This window comes from Xiphias gladius, chromosome 16, assembly GCF_016859285.1.
Source record: "Xiphias gladius isolate SHS-SW01 ecotype Sanya breed wild chromosome 16, ASM1685928v1, whole genome shotgun sequence".
In the NCBI taxonomy this organism is placed as follows: domain Eukaryota; kingdom Metazoa; phylum Chordata; class Actinopteri; order Istiophoriformes; family Xiphiidae; genus Xiphias; species Xiphias gladius.
This window is the reverse complement of record NC_053415.1, coordinates 10,920,133-10,938,500: the sequence shown is the minus strand read 5'-3', so window position 1 is coordinate 10,938,500 and position 18,368 is coordinate 10,920,133. Positions and strand designations below refer to the sequence as shown.

The 18,368-nt window shown below is 40.8% G+C and overlaps 2 protein-coding genes across 2 annotated transcripts; both read right to left on the bottom strand.

Annotated features, from left to right (window-relative positions):
* Positions 1-843: 843 nt before the first annotated feature.
* akap17a (A kinase (PRKA) anchor protein 17A) lies at positions 844-9,686 on the bottom strand. The gene is made up of 7 exons (XM_040149376.1): positions 9,602-9,686; positions 8,372-8,719; positions 7,905-8,123; positions 7,324-7,536; positions 5,627-5,775; positions 4,436-4,676; positions 844-3,550 (listed from the first exon to the last, which is right to left on the bottom strand). The coding sequence occupies exons 2-7, from the start codon at positions 8,696-8,698 to the stop codon at positions 2,648-2,650; spliced, it is 2,052 nt and encodes a 683-aa protein (XP_040005310.1). The 5' UTR covers positions 8,699-8,719; positions 9,602-9,686; the 3' UTR covers positions 844-2,647.
* Positions 9,687-13,782: 4,096 nt separating this feature from the next.
* sowahca (sosondowah ankyrin repeat domain family Ca) lies at positions 13,783-17,440 on the bottom strand. Its single transcript, XM_040148513.1, has 4 exons — positions 17,091-17,440; positions 16,183-16,568; positions 14,858-15,247; positions 13,783-14,250 (listed from the first exon to the last, which is right to left on the bottom strand). Exons 1-4 carry the CDS (start codon positions 17,437-17,439, stop codon positions 13,783-13,785), a joined length of 1,593 nt encoding a protein of 530 aa, XP_040004447.1. The 5' UTR covers position 17,440.
* Positions 17,441-18,368: the final 928 nt, after the last annotated feature.

Sequence of the window (18,368 nt, the reverse complement as noted above, 5' to 3'; positions counted from 1 at the left end):
TATGTATGTACGAATGGCAGTGAAGACAAAAGCAGACTATAGCTACAGAAAGTGCCCACCCAGCAGCAGCAGCAGCAGCAGCAGTGAGAGTAGCAGTGGGCTAAGCCGATTACAGCCACATAACCTAGATTAGAGCAGGGGTTCAGTCTGTGTTAGACAAAGAAACAACTCTATAGCAATACACTGCTGCCTTGTTCATTATCATTCAGATGGAGACTTTCACTCATTCTCATACCAGACCTGTTTTCCACAAAGTTTTCATGACCCAAAAAAAGGGGATCATCAATGTGGGACTGCCAAACCTTTGAGGGAATCTCTCTCATGAAAGATGTGCACCCTTTCTCCTTTCCATACATCATGACTGCACTGTTGCTGGAAGACTCTTGGTAGCAACAAATCTAATGACACAGCCTGTCATGTGACATGCCTTGATGAGATTACACTGACACTGATCAGTTTGACTATTAATTATTCATCCTCACAGTTCGTTAAACCAGGGGTGAAAAGACAGGATACAGATAAGACAGTTGGAGCCGGGTAAGGTGTCACTTTGATCCTTCAGACAAGGCTTAGGGGAAATAAGTTTAGAGAGACACTGAGATATAATTGGACATAACTTGCTCAGATCATGGTTCCAACAGCATCAAATCATGCAGATTTTTTCTAAGGAATGTGTTAAAAAGCCTGACAATGAGCACTTTTGACATAGAATTAAAATTTTGTTAATCACTGTGGAGAATGAGACGATTTTAAAGTAGAAACATTTGGGTGGCAGAATGAAATCCAAAACGTAATATTTGAAAACTTTTGATATTTTAAAGCTTCTCATTACAGTGACAAAATTGCAAAGTACACCTTCTCACATTGAAAGAAAACAATGCTTTCTTTAAGTTCTCAGCTTGGATTTTTATTTTAACTATGTGTATGAAAGACATGCTCTAGTAGTTCATGAGCATACAGTATACAGAAGAAATGAGCTTTGCAATGAGAAGGAACTATGTCAAATTAGAAGTGTCAACAAAATGGATACTGACTTCTCCCAAGCTCAAATTCAGTGTAAAGAACAGTCTGTACAGTAACTAGTAAGAAATGTATCTGGTACTATAGCATGAGCATAAAAGCAGGAGTCACATCCTAGCAGCCCAATTGTACTTGGTACTGTGCTGGTTTGACCTGAATCCCAGACAATGACTAAACTTTGTTCAAACTTGAAAAGGTAGAGTGGTCTCAAATCCATCACTTGTATTCAAGACTCACATATGACCAAGGAAAGAGGGAGTGCGCTGCTTGCGGAGTCAGGCCCAGTATGTCACGATGCCATAATCGTTATGAAGTGAAACATCAAGGCTGTGTCTGAAATCATTCTCTCATTCACTACTCCCTATATAATGGACGCTAAATAGTTTAAATGCCATGTACACCACTTTTTTTGTTCCATTTTTCAGGGCACGATACAGTGGATACACTCATAATGCGGACACTCAGAAAAAATGGCAAAGGGTAAATGTAGTAGCACTATACAGTAAATAGGAAGTGATTTCGGACACAACCTAAGTTTTCACACAAGCCAACTCTCACAACTCCTCACTCTTTACTTGCAGAGAAAACAGTTCTTCCAAACATTCAGAAATTCAAAAATCAGTCTTTCTTAACTGAAACTATGCTGTCCATTGTTGTAGTTGTGTTTTTCTGAGCTGCTTAACAACAACACAGCCAATACTGAGCCAGTATTCCAAGAAATATTTTAGGCAGCTAACACATGACAATGACACCAGTAGGTCTACCAGTCGGCCTAAACACAGAGCTATGAGTCTTACAGTCTGCGGAAACTACACATTTGTAATGGAGCAGCAGCCGTTCATTATAGTCCAGTAGCCCGCTTGAAAGTCTTCCACAACTATGGCAGCCACGCAGAGCAGTTCAGGTGCTTGTAGGAGGCTTGATGTAAAAGTGTTTGAAACTTCATGCTGATTAAATGTCAGTACAGGATGCCGTGTTTTATTTTCTGAAGTCAGGCTGCAGGTGTGGATGAACAGCCTGGTGCCACATCAAAAGTAACACACACAATCTGTTCTCTGTACCTGCCACTGTCTATAGCCCACTGCTGTTCATGCACAATGACAAACTGGAGAAAATAAAGGTCATCAACAGGCTAGTTTGTTTTCTCAACTGCCAATATAATTCATATCAGTGATTTGTGCGTAGGTATAGTGGATCACTAAATCTGAACCAAATTTTAATATTCAATTATGTTTATTCTTGCTATTCTAATTTTCAGTGTTGAGTTTTAAGGTAAATTACACATGGCAAAGAATAACGATATAGTGAAATCAAACAGTAATTTGGTCTTTTATGTCAGCAGCTTCAATCCAACGATATGAAATGTGAAAAAAAAAAAAAAAAGACTAAAAAAGGTAAAAGCAACTCTCTAGAATCAAGTACAACAACTTATATGCCTTACACATACATGGTACACGTACATATGTTGTTTCAGCTGATTCGGTAGAGTAGATTAGAATTTTATTTGGGATTTTTTTAAATACCTAAGATTTCCTTCTGCTGCTGTTTGGTGCACTGCCAAATTACTTAATCAAAGGACCAAAAATATCTAAAAATTTCAGTTAATCAACTGATTACACTGATGAGTTTAATGTTGTCTCGAGTGGCTCCTGTCTCTACTGTTACTGTGTCTCCTGTATCTTCGACTGTAATGACTATGACTTCGCCTGTCTCTAGTTTTATTGCTGCTCCTGGAGCTGCCTCTGCTGTATCTACGATGATTATATTTATGACTCCTCCCCCTGCTGTAACTCCTCCCACTGCTGCTCCTGCTCCTCTCTCTACTCGAGCTTGTGCTCCTGCTGCTATGGCTGCGCCTCCTGCTCCCACGGTGATTGAAGCTCCTCCTTTGACGACTGGCGCTCCTCCTGTGGCGGCTCGAGCTCTTTCGCTTCCTGTTGTGGGAGCGCCTCCTCCTCCCCCTGCTGTGGGAGCTCCTATTTCTGTGGGAGCGGTCCTGCTCCCTCACTCGCTCACTGCTATACCTGCTCCTCCCCACTTCTTCACTCCTTCCCTCCCGGCTCTTCTTCCTGTCCTCCACTCCCCTCCTCTCCTCTGTTGCTCTGTTTTTCCCTGAAACGTGTGCATGTGCACTAGATTTGGACATTCGTTTCTCTTTGCTCTCAGCTGCCTTCACTCCGTTCACCCGGCCCAGTACTTCCAACATCACATCAGTGCCGGCAGGAACAGAGGCCTCCTCAGTCGTTACAGGGTCAGCCTGGTCCTGCATGCCTGGAGGATTTGAGGTTCTTCCATTGCTCTTCTTCAACAGGTTGCAAAGCAGTTTCTCTCTTAGCTCCTTCTCTCGGCGCTGCAGCTCCAGTGCTCGCTCCTTCTCCACCTCCACCCTTCGGAGCTCCTCCTCCTGCTTGCGTCGACAGGCCTCCAGCTGCTGAAGCCGGGCTAATTCCTCCTTCTGCCGAGCCTGCTCCTGCTTTTCCTGTTCCTCGCGTTCAGCCCTCTCTTTCTCCTGTTGCTGCTGCTTCACGGCCTGGGGAGGAGAAGGAAAGAATGTGGGTAAAGATAAAAGAAACAATAATATTAAAAAAAGATTTAAAAAAAAAAACCCAGTTCTGAAGTTCAAAGTTCCCAAATATATCCCGACTAGCACCATTGTCCGTGAAATTCAAGTCAGTCAGGATGAAACACTGCTCTACGTTACTCTCGGTCAATATGAAACAACACTACAATTTCATCCAATTCATTGTCTGCAAAGCAGAAAAGCTCTTTACTGAGCAATATTCAATTAATAAAATATTCTTCTCTTGTGAAACAACTAACCAGGTCCCTTGAAAAGGGACCAAAAGCACCTACGTACCAGCACCTCTAGGGCTCACTAATTAACACGTTAAATCTCCGAACAAAAATGTAAGCATAAAAACAACAAGTTGTAGTTTCACGGGGGGTTACGTGCAGGATTATTTCTTGACTGGGAGAAGTAATTTCCTGGTTTGTTGTCTTCATATTTACCAGACACATACAGTATAAAATGAAATGAGAAGTAGAGGGGTGTCATCTAACCCTCGGTAAGAAAGCAAACAAGCACATTTCCTAAAATGTCCAACTATCCATTTAAAGATGAACCCAAACATCAACAGCCCTCTTTGGTGACAGACACACTAAATAAGTTGTACCTGCTGTATTTTGTTATGGGTATTATTTGGTGTTGAATATTAATGAGGCTTGTGAAGTTTTAAATGGTAAAGCTCAACTTACAGTTCTTTCACATTTGGTTAAAAAAAAAAAAGTATCAAATTTGCAGATACTAACCATGGTACCGGTGTCAGAATCAGGAGTGCATTACCATGTGAACCAGATGGGCAAGTGTGTATACCCATTTGGGGGTATATTTTTTATCTTTGTGTGCATGCTGTACCTTGGCCCTGGCCAGCAGCTCAGCAATGAGTCGTATAGATTCAAGGTTGCGCTGCGCCAGCAGGAGCCTCCTCTCCTCCATTGCAATCTTCATCTGCAGCTTCCTCTGCTCCTCCTCCTGCTGTCGCCTCACCCTCTTCAGGTTCCTCCTTTGCTCTCTCTCCCGAAGCTTCTGCTCACGCTTCCGCAGCCTCTCTTCTTTCCTCCTCTCCTTCTCCTCCTCTTCCTGCTCCTTCTGTTTCCTGAAAAAGGTTAGTTTGACATCTGTGTATATCTGTTGGTCTGATGAGTAATTTTTTATTCTTACTCCTGTCACATAGTACTACATAGTAGTGCATTATTACTTTTCTCAGTACTGAGTAGAGTCCTGAATTAATATTTCAACACCAGCTATAATAATTTAAGTATCTACTAAACAAAGCTGTTACTTTCATCATACTGATGATGAATTCCCAAACTCTCGCTTAATGCTCCTCATCCTAAGCTGCTTTCCTCTCTCAGAAAGGTATTTGTTAGTAGATGAGAAAAAGTTACCATTTTTGTATGGAAGTATCGTCTTTTTCAAATAAGAAATGACACTTAAATGTATTTCCATTTTAAGTGTTATTTTTATCTTTTAACTTGAATATCGCTCAGTTTAAGAGAGTCCTTTGATCTACCAAAAAGGAACCAGGCACTTTAAAGTAAGACACACTGTCAGTTACTGGGGAAAAAAACAACTATATAAAGCAACAACTAAATTTTATTGAGTTAAAACTTGGAAGGAAAACATTATAATGTTTTCTTAAACCCTGGTCTTATTTGGCTAGAATCCAGAATCCAGAATCATAATTTTATCTGGGATCTGAAGTCACAAAATAATGGGATCATTGTTCATTAAGTTAAACCAATATGTTGTTCATGACACTTTACACTAAATCGTTTCTTGCTGTCAATCAGATTTTGGCCCAAGTGTGAGTTAAACTTTATTTTCTAATATTTGCTATCTGCTAGCCAAGGCAAATGATACTTCAGTTCTACGTTTTTAACTACTATTTTAATTTACTGTCTTTCCCATAAAATATGAATGCATTAGTACAATACCATGGGTTGCAGGTCACTACCCTGTTTAAAACGTTCATTACAGGAATCTACAGGGGTTATTTTTCAATTATAAAGAAGCTTTTCATTGCTGTTATGTCTTCTATCATACCTTTCCTCCTCCTTGCGGCGCTCTTCCTCTTCCTTCTCTCGTCGTTTCTGCTCCTCTCTCTGCTTCTCCAGCTCCTGTAACTTCATCCTCTCCAGGCTCCTTCTCTTCACAGCTAACTCACTCAGGTGCTTGCTGGTATCAAACGTTACCTGTAGAAAAAAAAAAAATACACACAGAAACAAAGTATTTTCATGGTGTACGTAGTGTAAAGTGCAAGATCATCTTTGTTTTTTGTTTTTAAAAAAAAAAATAAGAATCTCTCTTTCAAAAAATGTATTAGTGTTTGAGCATATATTACATTTTTATTGCAGTTTTAATCAATCTGTTGTATTATTGTATTGGTAATTTCAGTCTATCCAGTAAAACCAGACCAAACAGTCTTGATTGAGTTTAATCAGATTCAGCTCTCTCGTGTTTCCAACAAATAGGTGCTTTAAAAGGTTTAGGGTGTTCTGGCATGACGGATCATTTCTTCCAGTGAAGAACAGATGGTAGAAAATGTTGACTACAACAGCACGATATTGATATTGTAGTCCACAGTATATAGTTTGATAATGTAATGATAGTTGGTGTTGATTACCAAAGTTCCTTTGGTAACACCGACTCAGTACAAGGCTGATCAGGCTGGATTATGTCATATGCAAGGGAGATAAAACCCCTCATGTTCAGCCAAGAGCTGCTAAAATTATAAGATACCTTTTCTTTCTGTATTTATATAATTTAACAACAGAACCGACTTACAATATCTTATTTTGTTTCTCAATTTTTTCATATGGACACTCCTTTGCTTCTTCTACTCTAATTTAGATTTCACAGTGAAGCTTTATTCTGTGGATTAAGAGACCTTGCTCTCCTCTACCCTCATTACCTTGGAAATAATGACAATGCAGATTTAATTCTCATTCCACTAAAAGGTCTTAAAGCTGCTATGTGACTGAACAACACAATCTCGATGGAAGATTTCAGCAGTTACAATTCAGTGGTGGTCCCACGCTCAAAGCAGATCTCTGATATGCCTGTAGTGATCATTTAGACAAAAAATAGAAATCTGTTTAAAAAAATAAAAAAATAATCCAAGGAGGCCAGGTTGAGAAATGCATCCATGAGTCTGTGGGTTGATCAGATGCAAACCCAACATAGCGGTTTATGACACTATGAGGAACGATTTTACAAGTTTTTTTTTGGCCTACACGGTTTGCTGGAGATCTCTGCATCGGTGCCCCAATGTGTCAACACAGGGGCCTCACTGAAAATAATGAAGGCCAAGTTTTCCAGTAACAGCTACACATAGAGCTCCACAATTCTCTTCTGCACTGCACTTGCTCTAAACTGTGCCCACAATTTAATTTGATCAGCAATGAAGAAGAAGAAGAAAAAAAAAATGCCTAACTGTGAAAAGGAGTGTCTTTAAACACCTTAATCAGGAGTTAAACTCTTGAGTTTTCTCAACACTCTTTTAAAGTGTGTGCTAATCCTTTTTTGTCTCTAGAATTGAACATATTTAGGAACTCAAACCACTTCACCATCCAGGTTCTGAAACTCAGAAATGGGAATATTTTAGCAGATTGGATATCAGTCAAGTTCGGGGACGTTCATACAAATATAATTGAGAAAAAAAGTGTATCTCTTACTCTGTTCTTGCCATTGCCATTAACACAGACAGCGCATTGCTATACAACTACAGAAGCCTGCAGTACCTTGATGTTGCAAGCCACTGCCTTTCCATCGTCTCCTCTGAGCATCAGCTTCATGCCGCGCAGAGTGTCCATGGCCTTGGTAAAGCCACAGTATTCCTGGAACTGGACAAAAGCCTCAAAGTTCAGATGGCCCCCAAAGCTGAATGTATTGAAGTTCTTGTCCAGCATTTCCTCTCTGTATGGGTCCAGCATGGGGATGTCAACATTTCGCACCTACGTTTAAAACAGTGGCATATTGAAAATCAAATATAACATAATCCTTGAAAATCTAACAATATAATATACAAGACATTTGGTGATTTTGGAGATTTCTTGCAATATCTAACTAGGGTGTGGACATAAACATTCTTAGTCAAATAATTAAAGAAAATTCTGTCACTTAAATGTCATGAATACCATCACAGCTATATCTCTGAATTTGACCGTTTGAGTGAAACAAACTTGAATAACTTCCACTCATTACAAAAGTCAATACAAGCAGAATCGACCAGTTTAAAGGGGATTACAGCTCTACACAGCAGCGATTCATAGTAAATAACGTAATGTGAATTGTGAAAAGCAGAAACAGAAACATGTACCACCTTGCCAAAGGTCTGGAAGACAGCAATGAGGACCTCTTCAGAGGGCCGATCTGGATACTGGCTGTCCTTCTGGCTGAACCAGCGGCAAGGAAGCCCCTCCAGGTGGATAGTGTCAGGTCTCTCTCCTGGCAGTGTCTCATTCATGTCCTTGGCATCGCGGAAAAATGAGTCCCAGTCGTGTCTTGTAGGGAAGTCCACCTTATTCTCTACTGCACGAACCTGAGAAAAGAGAGGGAGAGAAGCATTGTTGTACACTCAGTTACCAGTTTTTTAAGGAAACCTAGCTAAATCTAATGCACTCTATTGCCCTGCAATAATCCAACCAATAAATAATTATAGTAATTTTGGAGGCTGTAGTTTGTGCTGCTGAAACACCAAGTTAGAGCCAATTACAGACGCTGCAATCAGCAACATAACCTGAAAAGTTTCACCATGGGATTTGCGGTCCACTATAATGCCAGATTTACCTTCAATACATCAGTAAATCCACTGAGTTTGATGCTTTTCCCATCCAGACGGCCCAGCAGGCTCTTGACCACCGTCTTGTTTTCCACCTCTCCCTCAAAGCGGATGAAGTCCATGGTGCTCTTAGAGATTCGCAGGGCTGAAAACTGCTCTGGAGCCACCATGGCCTTTACCCTCTCCATTACCTCCCAGTTGGAGATGCTCTTGCCTGGCAGCTTGAGCTGGGGCAGTGCCACACTGACGGTCATTTTGGCAATAGGCTTGAGGTAAAGGTTGTAGTCAGCAGAGAGGCACACTGCCTCTGTAGTATCATGAACGATGGTGGTCATTGTGTCAGATAGGTGGGGAAGCTGCAGGGAGTTTAGAGAGACAGTAAAGACTGTTAGTACAAGTTTGCTGCTCTTGAAATAACCCTGAATTAGTGGCATATTTGAGTGCTTTCGTGTTCCAATATATTAAAACAACAGAAAAAATTGTTTACAAATTCAAGGTTATGATTCTGCCCTCTTGCTGCCATATCCTGTGTAGAGATCTCCATGCCGGACTCAACAATCTGAAAGTTAAATGTGCTGCACTGTTGCAAACACACAATCCTCGTGCACAATGAATTAAAATCGTTAAAAAAACACAAGTGCCCCCCTTTTATATTTGATACACATCTAAATCAGAAAGCCTGCACGTAAACTTCAAACTTGAGTGTTTGGTTCTCCTGTTACTTTTATTTATACAGATGTTAACATCTTCTAAATGTAAGCTAGGTAACTATAGACGGAGTTTTATCCGGCAGTGCTTTGTCTCACCAAATCTCCAAGCGTCTCTGGTATCGTTAGGTGTTAAAACGCTATCCATGGCCATCAAAGCCTGGTGTTGTTAATGCTGACCCGCTGTTACTAAATGCTACCAAACTCTGGCTGTACCGTTACTAGCGTAACGATAGCTGTAAACTTTAGCTAGCGTTAGATCCCGAAGGGGGACAAACTCAAAGGTTATTTAATGACATAAATAACTAACGTTAATTAATCAATAGACCATACTGGAAAAAACGAAAGCAAAACATGCAGTGTTTTGATTAATAACAATAGCCAATGTAAGGGCTATTTTAAGCTAGTTGCAGGCTAGTTAGCTTGAACTGCTCTGTAACTCTATCGGTCCAGCCTTCAAAAAACGTTCGACTACTTTTATATAACGTTATAGTTATGTCGAGCATCAATACAAATTTAAACAATACCTACCTAACAAACGTTAGCGTTGTGCTGCAAAAAAAAAAAAAAAAAAATCAGCAAACTTGTGTATCGATTTACAGAGAGCCAACCAGTGCCGGAAAAATAATAGAAGAAACACCAACTACATGCCACTTCCGCAAACTTTGACCTTAAAAGCAGCAGCATAGTGGTGACGTTATTTCCGAACAGTGACACCGTGTGGAAAAATGTGTACAGGAAAAAAATAGGAAAAAAGAATATGGCAAAATTAATTATCATTATTATATTACAAAGGGAAGTTTTCATGATTTATTGTTTTACAACATTGAATAATGTGGTGATGTGGCTTTTTGACACTGATCAGCAGAAAAAGACCCTTTAATGTCTAAGTGAAAAAAGATTTCTATACAGTCAACTAAATTCATTTGAAATTAAAAAAAAAGCATAAGTAGTTTGTATAGATATTCGTCCAATTTTGTTTGATATGACACAAAAATCATCAGTTGAGCAGGCAGTTAGCTTAAGTGTCCCATGTTTAGTTAAATGGAAATCAACTGTGTAGTCACAGGGTTTCATTTGATTTTAGTATAAATATGCCTCCACCTGAAAACAAGTATTTTGTATCACTTTAACTTTAAAGGGTCTCTTCTGTTGATTAGTATCAAAGAAAGCCACAATAATTGTACTTGATTAAATGTTGTAAGACAATAAAACACGAGCATCTCTCGGGGGTTGAATACTTTCCATAGGCACTGTATGCTTCAAGTCAAAAGAACATCCAACAGTGCACATTTGTCACTAACTTGATGCCTATTTGGCACTGTTAGTCACAAGTTACAGTTTGTAGGAATATCATCATCACTATTTGGGGTGAGAGTGAGAGATGCAGATAGATTGGACATTGATTAGTCCAACAGTAGACGCTGCCAGCAAAAAAGTTGGCACAGTTTTCCTGAAAAGCTGGCAGAGGAATTTACATAATAGACATTTACTCCCCTCACTGTGTATGTAGGTCAGTAGCTGCAGTCAGACAGCCTCTCTACTCTGTCCAGATTAGCAGTAATCTAACAGATAGGCTGCCTAAGGCAACTCTGGAATCTACAGGCTGAGGAAAAATCATCCCTTCAGTGACCTCCATAAATCTTTTTTTGACTAGTAGATGAGGGCAGACAACAGAGATCAGAGAACTTCGAAAGAGCAGACTCTGACTCTACAGTCTGACTCTACATTTACACAAGCAACACTTTTGTGGTATGTAATGACAGTTTATATGTAATCCTACTTTTATATGTTTGATTTATTCTGGTAAATATGAAGAGAACAGGCCCAGGCATGGAGCTAGAATAATATCAGTGCTAAAAGAGGATTGTCAGAACTGTGGTTATCTATTCACTCACAGGCGCTGAGTACATTGACTGGAAATGTACCATATCCCTCTTACACATACGAATGATGGCTTATGAATATCAGTATCATTCAATATACTCTGCTTTTTGCATTTATGCCTCTTATCCTCATTGGCATGGCAAGTATAACAGGCTCAACTACATGGCTAATAAAAAAAAAATCAAAACTAACTGTCCTCTGTCACTTCTTATCATGTGCAATATTCAGATAGAACTTGGAAAAACCAATAGCTGCAGTTTAAGTTGTTGTAATTTTTCATTAAATGTAATGTTTCACATCCCAACCCTAACAACGTTTTGGCCCAAACTAGACCAGTGTAGACTTAGAGGTCAGCCCAGATCACTCCATCACATCTTGAGAGGATGTTTGGTCCTTGTAACAATAGAAGTACACACAATCACGCACACACACACACACACACACACGACAGGTGCAGGATGAGGACTGGCTGTGAATATGTCAGATCCAGTGTTACAAGGACAGCTTGTGGACAGGAAGCTGTGGATATGCTGTAAAGACTGGACTAAAGCTGGCACACAGGGTCATCAGATCATCAATTATTCAGCACCACCAGACAAGGACAATCCCTTGGTGTCAGCAGGAATGGCAGATGAAATAGCGTGCTTCATTTGGTGCTTCAGCGCATTCTGGTTGGATACCACACCAGCATTCATGATATTCTGACTTTAAACGATCATCTATAAATAGGGAATATCAGTATCTGCCCTACAAAAACACTGTAACTGAGCATTTTTGAACTGAAGAGAGCACTGAGTCTAGTTTTATGCAAATAATTATTGCTTTATCATATTTAAGGATGAGATGTGGAGTAAAATGACAGTGGCAACAGTGTTTCCAAACCAGATGATAACTTCACAGTATTTCACAAAGAAGACAAAGACAATAACTTACAGACCAAAAATAACAGTGCACAGCATTTACATTTCCCCAAATCATGCAGCTGAAAAAGTGATGTTCAAGCACATCTGTATAATACATTTCTACATCAAAAGTGTCAACCACACAATTACATGAAGCCCTCTGATTTGAGTACAAATGCTACAAAGGGAACATTCATGAAATCTAAGATGTGTCATTGAATAAGAAAGGTTCACATTTGTGTTATTTGAGAAAACAGTCAAAAAAAATCAGTGTGTTCCTCAGCTAAACATACAGCATATTCTGGTCTAGACGCTTCAATATTCACAGATGACGCTGACATGATTCATGAGAAAATGGTTGTGTACATGCAAAGTCAGACCAATACATGGGAACAATATAGACCTTATATTCAATATGATATGACGCAGTTTGTCTGCTTGCATATTTACTGTAAAACCGATCAGTGCCATGCTGGGTGTCTATGTCTATGGTTGTCTGATTCTCATTGACATTATATATCTATTCCCTGGGGATTCTTCAGCTGTACTGTTGAACTGATGTCACTGTGCCATTATTTAGAATAATTTTTGGATCGAAAATGATCAAATATATAGAATTAAATATCAGAAAAACACTGTAAAACATGGCACCTGACCCTCAGAGACCCATACCCCTTAAACTCCTCCTCAAAGAAGCAATGTAGCAATAAGTGAACCAGACTTAAGAGGATTTGAGGTACATTCTGGCCTGGAAAAAAGGTGTATAAACATTGTCAGCTTTCCCTGTGCTTCCACCCTTTGCAACAGTCGCACTGTGTAACCGATCAGTGTCTTATATAAGCAATTGGATATGACTAAAGCCATGGCAGCCGGGAAATATTCCCCTATCAGTGTAACAAGCTATCGATCAACATAAGTGAAAGGTATAGAAAAATTACATTGTCTCATTAGTATTTTTATATATGCAGTAGATTATACGTCTAAAAGTTTACCAATTTGATCGCCCCCTTACATTGTGTATACATTATCAACATGTAAGTATGAACTGGGACAGCTGTCATGGTTTTAGTTCAAGCAGTTTCCTCCCATTAGCGCCTACCATCCTCAAAGTGACATGTGCAAACATGATGACTGTACATGGTTGTTTGGACACAAGAATTCTGTGTGAATATTAAAATCTGATACTTGAACATTAAAAAAAGATTCATTCAAATTACAGAAACATACTAAAAATAGTCAGCACCATCCAATCAAAGGAGGTTGAAATATAGAAAATGAGTTCTAGAAATATATTACTTCACTCTGCAAACAAAAAAATGATTTTGGATTAAATGTGTGGAATCAAACCAAGTGCTATTCTCCAATCCCTTGCCATTGTGAGTCAAAAGTAAAGTGAAAACCCAATACAATCCTTCCAGTTGCTTTTGCACTTGTGTAAACATTGTTCAACTGTAAGTTATTAAACTAAAGAACCAGGTGTAGTATTTGCTACCTGCTCTAAAACAGAGCCTAGAAAAATATTGAAAAACCCAATAACACAAAAATCAAGTTCAAAAGCAGTTCACAGAGCAGTTGATCAGTTTTCAATCATTGAACTCTCGTGGCGAGGAAAAAAAAATTCTAGGTGAACCGTGTCCTCCACTGTTAGTGGTCAACATAATCCTAACAAATGCAATAAGAACAAAAATAAGTTATATATTTTTAGAGATACATATATTTGTGGTTATTCATAAAAATCCTATAATAATAAAACTTTAAAAACAGCTTGACACTATATATTAGGATGTGTACTAATAATTTTGACCATAAAAATGTGTGACCTGTCAGCTTATAAAGGTGAGTAAACTTTCCTGTAAATCCTGTAAATCAAAACTTGTCAAACTGGTTTAAATATCAATATCGCTGGTTCAGATTGGTGTCAATTCATCCAAACAGGTTGGACAGTGGTCGGGTTCTGAGAGGGCTGCTCGGGAGGTCCTCTCCTCTTCCCACCTCCCCCGTGTCCCTAAAGGAGGCGCTGTGGATGATCTGGGCTCGGTGGCGCCCTCGGTGCAGCCGGGCGTTCAGCCGGCTCAGAGACGACTTCCTCTGCATGCCCCCTTTAGTTTTCCCAGTCCCGGCTGCCTCCTCTGCTGCCTCAGCTGGTGGGTTCAGTAGCCGCAGTGGGTTCAGGTTGCCCTGGAGGACTCTTGGAAACCTCCAGCCGCGCCCTCCTCCACCACTGCTGCCATTAGTGTTTTCGCTGTCTGACTCGGCCCCAGGTGAGGTGACCACTCCCTCCTCCTGCAGGTTGGCGGCCAGCGGTGGGGGAAGGTACTGGATGGCTCGCCTCCCGCTGTAGTCTCGAGCCTCAGGGTCTGCCTCCCAGTCTGACAGCAATACACGAACCACCTGCCAATCACAGCACATCACGTACATACAGGGAAAATTCCGATACTGAAATCCTGTTACCTGTCATTTACACAGAATTTACGGGCTACGATTTGTCGAACAGCAATACTGTACATCTGTTAATGGCAGCTGAAAAATATATTCAATGAATATATTCAATTAAATTGTGTGTCATGATTAATCAAGCATGTCGACATCAGGATACTAATTGTCTTTTCTGACCAAGTGTCTGTGTAGATGTTTGGATCCTTCTTTGGAACCAAAAACATACGGTAGATACAAAATGGATCCCAAGTTATCCCATTTAGGGAGGCATTTCTTAGCTGTTAGTGAAGATTTTCAGTTTGTCAGATTGTCACAGTCATTATTAGAAGCATCCTTTCAGTGGTCTGTGGATGGATTAAATTAATAGAAAGTGAAAAAAGTGAAAAAAAAAAAAACATAAAAATTAAGTTAGTTCTTTCTTCTTCTAAATCTTTTATTATGTTCTGAAGAAAACCTCTAACAATTCTATCTGGAGCAGACAGAGTGTCGGTAATTATCTGCTGCTTCACTGAGCAGATGTAACACATGAAACCCCACTAACAGTACACTCGCAGCAACCCACCTGTGTGTGTCCATGCATGGCCGCCAGGTGTAGCGGTGTGTATCCAGCACTTGATCTCACATTTACATTCACGGGTATAGCATTCTCCTTGGCGAAGGCCAGCAGCTGGGAGAGCAGCTCAGCTTTGCCTTGCTTAGCCGCCCAGTGGAGGCAGGTAAAGCCGGTCACAAAGTCTCGCTTGGCCACTAGGCTGGGTTCGACAGCCAGCAGGGGCTGCAGGCTTTCCCACAGGCCGTCTGAGGCGCACAGCATCCACTCGTGCTCTAGTGGGTCCAGAGTCACTGACGCACAGTCTTCATCAGTGGCTGAGGAGAGGAGTGACGATGAATCGCCATCACTCCTCACTGAGTCCCGGAGGCGTGAGCCACGGTTGATCAGAGACCTCCGAACCTACAAAAGGAAGAACATTGGCGAGAAAGAGGAGCACACTTTACATAGGTTTTTTTTTTGTCCCACCAGATATTACAGTGGTACTTTAGAAGAGTCATTTATCAATATCCTACTAAAGTGGTTCTTCACGGGATCTCAGTGGCACCATAAATAAGTTTCAAAACACTTCAAATGTTTCAGATTTAAAGAACCACACAAATACTCTATTGTTATTTGTGAAAGACTGGCTAAACAAAAGTGGGCTTGGTTCCAGGGCATTAAGCACCATTCTTCATCACAATAAAGCCTCTGACTGATGTAAACTGTAAAAAGGCATCTTTGAGAATCCACCAAATCAGTTTTAAAATTGTCCATTTTCTCAGTTGTTGCCTTCTGATGATCATCAAAAGAAGCTCATAGGTCAACCTGCTGAAGAGTTACGGCAAGCTAGGTTACTGTGTCAAATCACTCAGTTACACAAGACAGAAAACAGTTTCTGTGGAGTAACATGTCATGATCAAGCCCCAAATGGCATTTTCCATCCGCTGGCAAAGACCGTGCTCTTGGCCATGCTGCCACTTTCACAGTGGCAAACTGCTCCCTTTCATTTATGGACAACTGAGAGCCAGTCAGGTTTTGCAGCACACCCAGACGTGAAACACCTGCCGTGAATTCACTGCTTTAGGCCAAAAGTACAGTATAACATGGTTCAAAGTTTGGACGAATCAAAGCAGTGCAGGAGCATTTTTCTGTTACATCTGAATCAGTCATGTTTCCGAGTCTGAAGCCCCTGTTTCTAATCAGACTTTCTCACCAGCTTCGATTGTTACTCACTTTAACTGTTATTCCCTGTAGAGAGCTTTGTAAAGCTGACATACAAATAAAATGGTGACTAGTAACAACAATAACAATCTACTTGGAAACGTTTTTCATGCCAGAGAAACACAGTATCCTACCTGAGGAGAACTACTCATCATCAGCTCTATGAAGTTCCTGCGACTTCCCTTGGGCGTGTTGATATCTCCAACAGGGTCCAGCCCCTCCAGGGCGCTGTCTTCAGATAGGCAGCTGGTCAGCATGGCCCGCTGGGAGCCTTTAGACACCCTACGTGCCCCTCTCACCTGCTGGCTGTGGGACCACCCAGGGTGAGCCTGGTCCAGGTCTGGCACCCCAATAACTGGGGCTGACTCTCGCCTCCTCCGATCCCTCAGCTTCACCTCCCCTCCTCCACCAGAGGTAGGTGTCCCTGCGTTGGCCTTATTCTGGGAGGGGGTTGCAGGTTGCTCATTGTCATTTGACTGTTTGTCGTTGTCCAGGCCTGAGCCAAGTGGGCTGGGTACTCCTGTGAAACCATTGAACATTTTTTTGTCGCTGTCATTCAGCTCATTCAGTTTGTTGATTACATGTTGTAGACTTGAATATCTTGTTGTGTAATCTAAACCCAAACTCCAATGTATCCTGCACAGGTATACAGGAGTATAGTCTTGTTATTTATCTTTCTTTTATTATTATCCTGAATTATTTGTAGCTTCTTTTTATATGTGTATTTCTGGCTTTCAAAAGGTCACAATTAAAGATCTTAATCATGGGAGTTTGGCAGCTTTGATCTAAACCTATACAGAAAAATCGCCAAATCCTGGTACTTGACATTGTTGATCAGCTGCTTAGGAGACAGTAATACCTAACCGAATTAGTAAATAAGAAGACATACAGATACACAAATATAAATATAATATTGGCTAGATGTGTAAAGACACACAGTAGCCAATTAAGTGACATAATTTAAGGATATAAACGGATCACGGGAAAAAAAACAAGTAGATGATATAAAATAGAACTAACACAAAGGATGCGTCTCCCTCACCTGTTTGGTCTCCGTTGTCAGGGTTGCCGTTGACACTGTTGTCCAGTGTCTCCCGGACATTGCCGTTGCACTCCGCTTGATCGCAGCCGTCGGCGTCCGTACGCATCACCGACTCCACGCTGCCTCCAGTATTTAAACACACAAATTTCACACCGTTTTCCACCTTCACGAAGCCCACGCTGTCCACGATGCGTTTCAGCACCTCGCGATCCACCCCTTCCCTCGACTGGTCATTTTCTCCCTGGTCTGATAGGAAATGATCGATCAGCTCCATCTGTTGGACCCTCCCTCCCCTCTCCATCAGGAACTCTTCCACGGCTTGCTCCGTGCACTGGGAAGCCATCATCATTCTGGACGACCCAAACACAGCGCAAAGGTAATGAAGTTGCACTAGGACGTTTCAAAATGCCTCCTTGCTCAAGCTGCTGTCATTCACTGAGGTCGGCGACAACGGATGACAGCATCTTGTTCTCCGGCCTCCTCCTCTCCTCCATGGGGACTACCAGTGTCGGGCTCCGGCAGGTAGGGGTCGCGCGTCGCTGAAACAACCGGAGCAAACGGCTCGCCACCGCAAAAAATGATGCTGCGTTCCCGTGCTCCTCGTAAACTCCTAAAATGGACCATGTAGTAAAAGTACTCTGAGTTTTGGAGAAAGCGGGTTTATTTTAAGTCTCGAATTAGCCATGATCTCGTGAGAAAAAAAAGTGGGAATATACTTTGGACCTGTATTGAATAACCAACTGATTTAGATCTGTAATAGCTAACTAAAACCCGTTTGTAGTCTGTTTTAACTAGACAAACCATATTGGTCAACACCATAGACTGTATACAGTCAACAGGCAACAAATGCGCCGAAGTCCGTGGCAAATAAAATCAAATTAGTGAAAAAGTAGGTTAGAAAATATTTCGCTTACATAGAATATAATGTGATGATAGTAATCGGCCTCTTTCATTCTAAAACCTGAGTTAGCTCTTGATTTTGTCTCTCAAAACTAACTAAGCAGGACAACCAATGTACAATGTTCAAAATATTCTCAAAATTCTTGTAATTCCTTTCGATTTTGTTAGGTCAAAATTTATGTCTGACAGTATCAACATCAGGAATAGCTGCAGAGTTGCGCTGCACTTGGATTTACAATTTTTTCTGACAGTCCGCAACAAACCATGGAAACCACTGCGAAAATTAAGTTGCGCTGTACCATTATACAAAGAAGGGGGATGAGTTGGATTACTACAGTGAATGAATATCGTTTGAATACAATTTCCTACAATTGTAGT